At 35.0% G+C, this 12,136-nt stretch overlaps 1 protein-coding gene across 1 annotated transcript in view; it reads left to right on the forward strand.

The window, feature by feature from the left end:
- Positions 1–1,297: 1,297 nt before the first annotated feature.
- PCLO (piccolo presynaptic cytomatrix protein) overlaps positions 1,298–12,136 on the forward strand; it is a 283,296-nt gene continuing 272,457 nt past the window's right edge. Inside the window, 1 exon segment of the mRNA XM_027102797.1 lies at positions 1,298–1,345. Within this exon segment, the coding sequence (XP_026958598.1) occupies positions 1,298–1,345 (48 nt within the window).

The raw sequence follows: 12,136 nt of genomic DNA on the forward strand, positions 1-12,136 counted from the left end.
TATGTTAGATAATTTCCTTAAAATGGGCGGGCAAGGTTAAGACAAATCATGTTTGACAGAGTTTCCATATTACTTTTTTTTAAAAGGGTAGTAATTATAGTCCTGCCAACAAACTATTAGTGTCTCTAGTTTCCCACACTGGATAGTAGTTCATATTTATCAGTTTCAAGAGTCAGAAGTTAAATAGTATTGTTGCATAATATTAAATTTCCCTGCCTACTTTGAGAGTAAACATTATATATTTATCAAAATCAAGAGCTTATCAACTACTTGTATTTCTTCTGTTTTTTTAAGTTGCCCATTTGTACGCATTGGCCATATTTTCGTGTGCATATGTTGTATATTTCTTAAAGTATTTCAGAGAATTTAATTCTTTGTCATCTTATCTTGAAACGATTTTCCCTGTTGATCACTTGTTTTTAACTTTCTTTATGAAATTTTCTTCTGTACATGAGGTTTTTAAAAAAACTTCTATGCAATCAAATCGTCCAGTGTTTCCTTGCTTGCTTATTTTGCTAAAGAAGGCCTTTGCACATTTTATTATAAAAATAGCCTTCCACATTTACTCCTAAACATCTGTAGTTTTATTTTTCACTTCCGATCACTTATTTATCTGTAATTGATTTATTTTTGGTATGATGTGAGGTGAAGGGCCTAACTTTATATATGCAAAACGTATAGCCACTTATCTCCATGTTATTTATTAAGTAATACATCATTTTCCCTCTGGTTTTTATTGCCACTTTCTTCATGTAATGAATTTCCATTGAGACAGTTTTCTCTTCTAGATTCTTTAATTTGTACTGTTAGTTATATATCTAGTTCAGAGTGTCAGCACCTTGCTATTTTTATTAGTCTAGTTTTAATATTTAAAGATATTAAATATCCATGAACACCTTAGCAAGAGTCTAGTAATAGGGTATTGTCCTTCCCAGGATTTGGCTTTACCTTATTCTACTTATAAACTAATAAATTAACTTGTTACAGTTTCATGGATGCCAATAGTAGACATGAGATTCCTGGGTTGGACGCAAAGAACTTTATTACACCACAGGAGGCAGCATGAACATCAGCATGTTTGCATCAGTTCCCCTTGTCCCCCACTCTCATGTGGGTCACATGAGACATGGGCCTAGATTGATGCTACACACGTAGGTTTGAGTCACAGGTGAGGAGCACTGAGCTTGTGGAATCCACCTCTTTTATAGCAAGCAGTAAGTTAGTCTGCTCTTTGTCCCAGAGGGAGACATGGCCTCATCCCTAAGGTTGTTGCCTATTCCACACAGAAGCTTGAGAAATGGCCAAGGTGAAGAGCAGTAAAGGTCTTGCATTGTTGGCAAACCCCGTAAGATGTGTAGGTATAGGAGAGACCCATTGAGGATTGTCTTTCCCAAAGGTATTAATAATCCAGTGATTTTAAAGCTTAAAATATTATCAACTGTTCCTTCCAATGATGTTGAATATAGACACCAAGTGTAGAAAGCTGATAAATGTGGAAGTGTGCTGGTTGAGGCCAACTTCATCTGTGTGACTAAGGGCTGGAAGCTGCCCATTTGGCAGCCTCTCTTATTCTTGGGCCTGCCTCTGATCCAGCTCCATGAAACTCATGAATAAAGGCTACTTCTCAAAACTCCTCCTTTAAAGATGAAGAAAATGGGCTCAGGGAACTGAAATGATATGCTTATTAAGGTTGGGGTCAGATAGTGGTTGCTGAAGTACTAAATAAAAATACCCTTTTCATTGTTTGTTTTCTGCATCTTCTTTTAAAACTTCCCTCCTTGACTTGCTCGTGAACAAAAGAAACGAGAAAAATTTGTGAAACAAACAACTCAATCTTATATTCAAACAAGCATTGCTCTAGGAGAAAATACATGCTCCAAAATCTAATATATATATTAATATTTTCTTGCCTTATTATATGTGAGTTACATAACCCCCCATATTAACATAATGTTAATATGATTTGAAAGTAAATTCAGTGGCATTTTCACTACACAGAGTTGTGGCATGACTCTGAGATTACGCTTTTATTGAATTATAAAAATTGATCAAATCACATAGCAAAATAATGTTTTGGTCTAATAACAGTCTATACTATTGATAATGTAATTTACTTGGTCATTTTATACAACTTATTGTAGAGCTGTCTTAGTCTAGGAGGGAAATGTGACAACAGATATTCATGTAAATAATTGAAATAATGTTTTAATATTTCTTAACATTGGAAAATTTTATTTGTGTGTATATCTGTATATATACAAGTAGATGTGTGTGTGTGTGTGTGTGTGTATATGCATATGTATATATTTTAGAGCTAAAATTAGAAATTTCCCTGGGAAGAAATTAGGACTTAAAATACCATGAGGTTTAATTTGGGGAGATAACATACGTGCAGTGTTGTGTGTTAGCATACAGAACTGTGAATCACATCTACCAATTTTAAAAAATGTATAGTGTCAAATAGAAGCATGATCAGGAGAAACCAAAATATGCCTTGCACATGGAATTAACCATTGGAATAAAAATAACCTCATATGTCTATGTGTGGAATTCTTAAACTTGGATTTAAGTACTTTTTGCTTCTCTTGTATATTTTAAAATTTCATGTGAAAAAAATGGACAGTCAGATGTGGGAAGACATGTCATTTTAATTTACCAATCTGGGAATCCACAGAAAGAAGGGATATTCATTTAAAGCACTTTTAGTTGTTGTTTTTTTTTTTTTTTAAGTCTCTGAGAAGACTGTTTTAACAGCTAATAAGTATATAGGTAAATGATGGTTGTGAGTTAATCTTAATTGTTTTTAAATCCTTAAATTAGATTTGTATTCACTTACATTACCTTTTAAGCATGTCAGTTATACATTTATAACTGTAAACATGTATAACAGTTATACATTGTCACCCAGTTTATCTCACGATTCCATAACTTTATAAGTAGAATGATTTTTTTTTTCAACATACCACACACTGTCACTGCTCTCATCAGCTCAGAGTACCATCACAAGCAGTTTTCTTTTGCACCTGCTAAAAACAGAACCTGTCTACCTGAGCCACACTTCCAAAGGAAAGCTAATTAAAGCACTCAGTAGGGGCTGGGCCCATGAGCCATGGTCGCTGAGCCTGTGCGTCCGGAGCCTGTGCTCCGCAGCGGGAGAGGCCACAACAGTGAGAGGCCCGCGTACCGCAAAAAAAAAAAAAAAAAAAGCACTCAGTAAACAATTTACTTTTTCATTGAGTAAACAGCATGCCCGAATGCCTGTTAATTTCTTTTGCTATTTACTCAGCCTTCTTGAAACTCTGTGGACTTCTTTCATCTGTTATATATCATGTATTTATTCTTTCATTCTTGTTTAATTCATCAACATACTGCAATACATGAGTAACTACTGGAAAAATAACTACTCTCCACTTTAAAAAAAGTCACATTCATACAGAAGTAATTATGTAAGTATTATCTAAGTATACAAAAATCTTAATAATAGACTTAAAAGACTTAAATAGAAGTGAAGAGTGTCAGCTGAGCCATGCAAAACAAAAGATTGAATGTGTTTTGTGACTTTTATAAAAAGAATCATCCTCTATTTAAAAGCCTTCCTCTTTTATGGGGATCTAATTGACCTAGAGTCAGTTTTCTCATGGCATTGTAATACAGTGTAAAGAGAGATACACTAAATGATGGACACAACATATTTTGATAATATACCTGTCTGAATAATCTAAGACAGGTTTTTTTTTCAAAAAAGCATTTTATGTGCATCCCACACAATGCTACACTAAAAACATATCCCTCAAGAAAATTTGCAAATGCTTCATATTTAATTTCTCTTAAAGATATGAATTGCATATATTACTTCTATGACAGTCCTTTTAATAAAGGACTTTGTTGAACCAAGTATAAAAAAAAATTATTTTACCACAGTCATTTTACTTATTTGGCAGAACTAGTGTTCTAAATGACACATATTGCTCAAGAAATAGTAGTTTAAATACTAAATACATTTTAATTAATACCTTCATTTTCTTTTTCTCTTTCTTTTTTTTTTTTTTTTTTTTTTTTTGGCGGTACGCGGGCCTCTCACTGTTCTGGCCTCTCCCGTTGTGGAGCACAGGCTCCGGACGCGCAGGCTCAGCGGCCATGGCTCACGGGCCCAGCCGCTCCGTGGCATGTGGGATCCTCCCGGACCGGGGCACGAACCCGTGTCCCCTGCATCAGCAGGTGGACTCTCAACCACTGCGCCACCAGGGAAGCCCAGTACCTTCATTTTCTTATTCCTAAAATTCTTTCTTTTGCCTCCAGAGACATAAATGACACCATCTAGGGAAATTTTCCATTAAGGTGTATGACACACACTTCATGTTCAATATGCCCCATGTTGGAGTCGTCATTTTTTCCTTGTGTCCCTCTTCATGTGTCCCCTGTCAGACTGAAAGGCATCACAGATCCCGAGGGTCATTCTAGACTTCTCTTTCTCTATCACTCGCCCGGAAGCAGTAGCTTTCAACTGTTGTCAATTCTACGTGCTAAAGATATCTGTTCTCTTGCCTCCTTCTTAGTCTTACTGTGAGAGCCTTGTTTGAGCCCTTGTTTATCGTCTTCGCTAATGTGATAGACCATGAATACTTTATTTGGGGAAACTCAGTTTCTCAAATTTCATTCTCCTACAAGTTGCCGAATATTTCTGCAGTTTCCTTGTGTATCATGTTCTACTGAATCCCTTAGTCTTTTCTCACTTAGGACTATATTCAGTGCCATGAGCAAAGAATATACTTTCAGTCCTCCATGTGCCTCAATACTTTGCATGTGCCTCAATATTCTCCACCTCCCCACATCTTTCTCTCCTGTCCATTCTTTGAGATTCATCTCAGATACCATTTCCCCTTGACCCCCTGCTTCATGTTCTAATACTCCAGTCAGCCCTCTTATATATCTTGCAGTTGCCTGTTTAGTCGTGTCATCCCATGGGAATGTGACCCTTGGAGCACCGTCGGTGCTATCAAAATGCCAGCATGTGGTAGGTGGTCAATACGTGTTTGTTCAATGAAGGAAAGACAGAATTTAGGGAAATGGCATGTAGAGTAAAAGTCATGCTTTGTGTTAATAGCATCATAATTGTAGTTAGAAGTAGTATGAAACTTGGTTATTTAGTTCTATATTGGCTGCGAGTATTTTTAAAGCCCTCTTAAAAAGTCTTACATACTAATATATATATATCTTTGCATGTGTTCTTAAAGTACAGAAGTATTAGAAAGAAGATGAAAATGTAAGAACTTTCTATTTTTTAATTATTTCTTTAAATATTACCGCAATGAGGCCAGCCTAGACCACTCTGTTTACTACTGTAACCTGCCTGGCACCTCCCATAATGCAATGTTTTCTTACCCTGCTCTCTTTTTTCTTTGTCCAGAGCACTTACTACCTTGTAACATAATATTTCATTTACTAATTTACTATGTTTTAAAAAAATTATGTCTCTGCCTCCCTAGATGCAAGGCACAGAGTAGACTCACAAATCCAGGTACTTGGCTTACGACAGCATACTATCATGAAATCTTTATACAACCAGTGAATTAGTCCTGTATGGTTACTGCAGATGCAGTACCTGAATAAGGTATACTGGAAAGTTGATTCAGAATGCTACGATCTGGTCAGACTCATATCTGGTGAGCTGCAAATGTTTTTAACGACTTTCCTACCTCACCTTTTCCCAATATGCCTCATTTCAAAAGGTGAAAAGAAGACACATACACCACATATTTGGAAGAACTTTCTGCATGTAAAGCCTCATTGTAAAATTGAGTCCATAAAAGATATTGTATCTTCTGTTATGGCTGAGGGATAAACGAATGAAACTAAGTTTCAAGGAAAAGAGACAATGGGTTTGATGATCTGTTGAGAGGCAGCATAGCGGGGTTGTCAAGATGGCACCTGTACCACCTCTTAGTAGCTCGGTTTTGTCACCTATCAAAGAGGACCTCCCTCGTGGGGCTGTTGTGAGGATTAGAAGAGTGGATACCTGTTAAGCTTTAGGAACAGTTCATGACGCTGCACTTGATGAAACTCAGTAAACGATAGTTTTGCTCACTACAGTTGGCAGATCTAGAAGGCCTATGGTACCGAGATATACCTTTTGCTGAATAGACGGGATGAAAATGATTCCTTTCTAAGTGAAGCTTCACCTCTAAAAAGAGTTAAGCTGCTTAATGAAATGTGTTTTTATGTTAAATAGTAAGTGTGAGCCTTTACGGCAAGCTTGAAAGATTATGTCAGGTTATTTTATATAATGCAAAATGTAATGGGCCCTGACTAAAAGAAAATACGTGCATTGCTGTGTGCTTTTATTTGCTATGTCAACAGTGCTTCTATTTTTACTTATTTAATGAGCTTTTCTCTGTGATTGTGGCATATTAATATGAATGCATTCTTTACATATGAAAAGAAGCAAAGTATCTCTAAGATTTGGAAAAGATTTTCATTGGGAGAAGTTATAGCATGGATTTTCTTCAAGCGAGTATATTTGGAAAGCCTTAGAAAATGGCCTATAAATGATTACCAACAAGAATATGTTGACATAAGAAATGCTCACTGAAAATTATGGCTAAACGGCTTAATTCATGTCAGCAATGGGCTGAGATTTTTTTTCTTTCCTCACATTTAAATGAGTTCACATTTTTGTATTTATAGGCTTTATATCATCATGACTTTTTACTAAATGAAGCCCAGTAGCCAGAATTGTTAGAATGATTTATCTTAGTTCTTAAAAAACAAGCGTGTATTTCCTAATTAAAACACTCTGTCACCCTCAGGGAAATTGTAAATATACTTCTTGACAGATACAATGTTATTTAAGTTACACAGAAATAATTATATCATTTGTAGTTATAAAAATGATGTTATATTCTCTATTTAAAAAGATTATATAACATTTAAAGGAAAACTAAATATAGAGTCCATTTTAAAACTGACATTACTCTAAATTCAAGTAGTGCAGTGAAGACTGATTTTTTTTTTTCCCTGCATGGGTGTTAGTTTTCTATTGCTGTGTAACAAGTTGTCACAAACTTGGTAGCTTAAAACAGTACCAGTTTATTAGCTCACAGTTTTGTAGCTCTGAAGTTTGGTATAGTGTGGTTTGGTTCTCAGAGCAGATCTTACAAGACTAAAATCAAGGTATTGTTGGGGTGTGTTCCTTTGTGGGGGCTCTGCCGAAGAACCTGCTTCCAAGTTTATTCAGGTTGTTGGCAGAATTCAGTTCTTTGTGGTTGTAGGACTGAGGTCTCTGTTTCCTTGTTGGCTATCCACCGGAGCCACTGTTAGTTCTTGCAGGTTGGTGGCCTTCCTTGTCTTAGGGCTCCCCCACCTTCAAAGCCAGTAACAGAGAATTTCCCTCATGTGGAATCCATCTCACACTTTAAATTTCTGGCTTGAAGAAGGACCCAGGCTCTTCCAAAGGATCACCTGGTTGGATTGAGCCTGACTAGATATCATCTCTTTGGATTTACTCAAAAGTCAACTGATTAATAAAGTATTCATTGAGAGATGTCCCATCATATTTACAGTCTCCACCTATACTAAAGGGGAGGGAATTAAATAAGGTGTGTATACCAGAGGGCAGAAATCTTAGGGATGTGAGATCCATTTTATTTATTTATTATTATTCTTTTCTTTTTTTTTTAACATATTTACTGGAGTATAATTGCTTTACAATGGTGTGTTAGTTTCTGCTTTATAACAAAGTGAATCAGCTATACATATACATATATCCCCATATCTCCTCCCTCTTGATCAATTTTAGAATTCTGCCTAGCAGAACAACTGAATTATTGAACTTAGTAAAGCGAGAAAATTTTGTAAAGGAGAACACACCTATTTAATTGATTTTGTCATAGGACATGCATACTTAATTGTACATGGGTACTTCATTGATGCCTGAATGTAAAGCAGAATTAATTTATTTCAGATCCCATTGGAAGGAGAGTGAGTTAGAGCAATACCAGAAGTGATCTTTATGGTGTCATCTCTCCTTTAAAGCCTTCCCCTCCAAAATAGTAATGAGTTGGAGTTCCATGGCGGTCCAATGGTTAAGACTGCACCCTTCCACAGCAGGGGGCACGGGTTCGATCCCTGCTCAGGGAACTAAGATCCTGCATTCTTCACGGTGCGGCCAAAAAAAAAAAAAAGTATGTAATGCATTATTCTCTCTATTTGGGATAGTAATGAGAGGGCTTTATGAATGTACAGTTTAATGCTTGACCTCATTTTTTAATCTTATCATTAATTTATTAAATGAACCAGATTATATTGGAAATTAGAGTATAGGATTCCCTCTAGGGGAGGAGATGGACCACAGGGTTTAGCAACTAGCTGGCTGTTCGGAAGTGGAAGGTAAACATGACTCCATGGTTTTCATTCTGGAACATTGGGGCAGCGATTGTAAAATCAAGCAAAATTGAAGTTTGTGCATTTACTGGAATGTTGATTTCAGAGGGTAGTTAGATTACTCAGTTCCAGATCTCAGAGGATATTTCAGGGATAACCATCTTGTTTTGGATATCATCAGAATAGAAAAGATGTCAGAGCATGAAATTAGATTATAATATCAAAGAAGAGAACACAGAAATGCATAGAGGCTGGAGAGCTAGGAAAGGCCACAATCTGTGGGGAAGGAGGAAAGGACGCAAAACATAGCATATTGAGTGATTAGAGAGAAAGGAAAAAAGAGGGCATTTTGGAAATACAAGGGAAGAGAGATTTTTTTTTAAGGAAAACAAGTGATTAAGTACCAACAGTATGGTGATAAAATTGATCTCCTAATAGCTGTATTATAAATTGTTACAAATCTTTTTTTAAAAAGGCATATTCAGAGCCAAAGAGCATCTATATTCTTGGATCTAGTTAATATTCCTTAGGGTTTTACCAGACAAATGATTTAAGAGAAGAAAGGCCCTATGCTTATTGCATCATGTTCTTTAGTAGTAAAAACAAATAAAACCCCCAAACTATAAAGATCTACATTTCCAGCAGTAGAGATGGTTATATAAAGAAAACATGGCACATTATAATTTATACAGTCTAACACTTATTAAGCACCGACCTGGGTGTCAGGTTCCAAGAGCCAGATATACAAAACTACATAAGGATGCATGATTGTTCTCATTCTACAGATGGGATACTGAGAACAGAAAAGTGACTAAGTTCCCGCTGCAATGTAAGTTGGAGAATTAGAGTTTTAACTCAATCTGGCTCCAAATTGGGAAATCTGAATTCATTTGCAAGATTGCCTTTCAAAATTGATGGAATGTTATGAAACCATTGACATAATAACTGATTGTTATTTGGAGAAATCATATATTTATGAAATAATATTAATTAAAATATGGTTTTGCTCTTGTAATAATTTATAAGGCTAGAAAGACCATTCTCAAGTGAAAATAGATGAATTAGAATGGTAGATTTATCTTCATTTTTTCTTTAAATTTTTTGTCTTTAATCTTTTAAAAGTAATTGGAAAGAGAGGATGTCTATAGCATCATGCTACAAAATCATCGGCTAGAACAGTCATTCGAACTGATATATTTTATTCAGTATGAAGCCAGACAGCTAGAAAGAGCAAATACATCAATATCAAGACCACAGAAGATAAAAAGAAAAAGGAGCTAGCTGTATGTTAGGGTTAAAGCTATTGAGAAGGTGTTGAAGGTCTATGGAAATGAGATTCACACATTGGCAAGGTACACTAAACAATAGAGCTTTCAAAAGAGGAGAGTAGTTTGTTAGGGAATGAACAGTGGTTGGAAAGTAGCAATGGAGAGTAGGAGATATACAACTCCCCTGACTCCATCACACTCCCATGCAGATAGTTTTGGGAATCAGTCTAAGAAAAAAAAAATAATTTTGGAAAAGCTGGCAATTAAGCAGAAGAATAGAGGGAAACGTTATAGAATTAAAACAGGGTTTGCTTGGGGCATATTTAGAGTCCACTAGAATTGCAGACACCTGTTTAGTTAACCTGGTGAGGTACAAGGTTAAGGTCTGGGTATAGATGTGGGTATGTGAGTTTGAGAGTTGGGACAGGTACTTAGATCTGTGATTATTATTTACAGGCACAACGAAGTGAGGGGGCTGAAAGCAAGAAGTCCAGAGAGTACTAAGTCCAAACTTTCAAAGTAGTTATATTAGTTATAGTAGAGGCATTTCAAGTAGCCACAAACATTTCTAGGTCCAGTACATTTTGCAGACGTAACCCTGATTCAGGTAAGAATTAGTGAAGGAGGTTGGTTAATAACAGTGGTCACGTATATTAATCAATTCTCCCCATGTAAAAAATTGAGGAGGGAGAATATGTTTTGCACAATAAAAACAACATAACTCCTTAAAATATTGAACATTTATCCCTTTCTGCCTTTAATGACTAAAGAACTAAGGATGAGTACAGTCTGTTTCAGAATTGTGTACTTAATTAAGTATTTGAATTTGGGTAGTATTTTTAAAAGATAAAACTGGGGTATAAAATTGTATTTAATTTTTTACAGCACATACAGTGGGAAATTGAACTTTTAAAATGATAGTTTTAGGTTAAACTTTCCATGTGAAGGTATTTCTATTTCTCTGATAAATGTCTTATGATAGATAGAATGATAGGTAGATAAGAAAGTAGAAAGATATGTATACAGGTGGATGCTATAGGCTAGGATAAAAGTTGACATATGTGGTGTGAAAAATGACCAAATAAATATGGACTTAGGACCTAATACACAAAGAAGAGCAAAGGAAAAGAAAATTCATCACTTTCCCTGCTAATAGTGACTTTTGCTTCTTCCTTTTTCAAGTCAAAGAATTTTTTAGAGATGAGTTTTTTTCTCTCACTCACATGTATACACACCTACATGCACACATGAACTATTTTACTTTATGTAAGTTATATTACTTGTAATTTGCCAAAAACATCTGAAAACTATTATAATTTGAAACTTGAGTTCTTTAATATATATAATTTATGTATAGTTTTGTTCATTTGTGAGTTGTGTTGGTCTTCCAATGAATAAGTTTTCTAATGAATTCAACTGGGTATATCTATATATTTGAAAAATCCAAATCAAAACTAAAAGTTATTAATTTTAAAGGTGACTAAGCATTGACTTTTTAATAGATATTTTAGTTATGATTAATTTATAACTTAAGTCAATTAAACCTCAGTTAAGGCCTAAGTAAAGGAAACATTATTGTACTTTGTGTATTTAACAAATGACAGAAGGGTAGACTCGGGCAAAATGGATTCATGTTGGTCTTGATTGAATATTAAATTTTGTTCTTCACAACACTTAACCCCAGCAGGTGCTAAATGAAATTCACCCAGGCATGACAGTGGTGATGTGAAACTGCTGACATCTAGCTGTGTTTTCTTCCTGTTATGTTGGTCACAGGATAAGTCATAGGTGCATAGGTGCGACACCAGTGATAATACAGCTTCTTTAGTAATTCTGGCAAATGTCCACATCCACTTGCAATTAATAGATAGTAAATTTCTTTCTTTTAAGTATTCCTTATATTATTTCTTTTTTTCTTAAGTGGGATGGCTTTTGGTAAGAAATATATTTAATTGATTTCAGTATTGTAAAATACATATGAATGATCATAAAATAAGGTAGTGAATTATCTTGTAAAAAGAAAGGTACTTCCAAAGAGAGTAAAGACTAAGAATTTGACCTGTAAAATAATCCTTGATAACTTTTATTTGTTATAGTTACTGGCTAATATAACTATAGCAGGTGGTATTCACTCAGGATGGGATCTAAATCCTGAAAGAAGGATTCTGGAACATTGACTTAGATTGAAAGAATAAAATCAGGCTACAGTTGATATTAGATTGTTATTTCTTCACTTATAGACAGAATTTCACAGTTCTGCAGCACATGGCTGCATACATGTATATGATCTGTGAGTATGAGTAAAAAGAAAAAAACATCAAATTGATCACTTGAATCTATATATATATTGACTACTCTTTTTGTCTTTTAAAATGCCGTGAGTCTGTGTTTGATGCATGTCTTCAAAGTATTTAGGTATATTTACTAACTTTTTGTTTAGTTCTTCAGGCATGAGAGTGTGCTAAAAATTCTCAGATAATCTTTAAGTG

The sequence above is a fragment of the Aethalodelphis obliquidens genome, unplaced genomic scaffold (assembly GCF_003676395.1).
Source record: "Aethalodelphis obliquidens isolate GAN/ISIS:26980383/991018 unplaced genomic scaffold, ASM367639v1 scaffold5, whole genome shotgun sequence".
Lineage (NCBI taxonomy): Eukaryota > Metazoa > Chordata > Mammalia > Artiodactyla > Delphinidae > Aethalodelphis > Aethalodelphis obliquidens.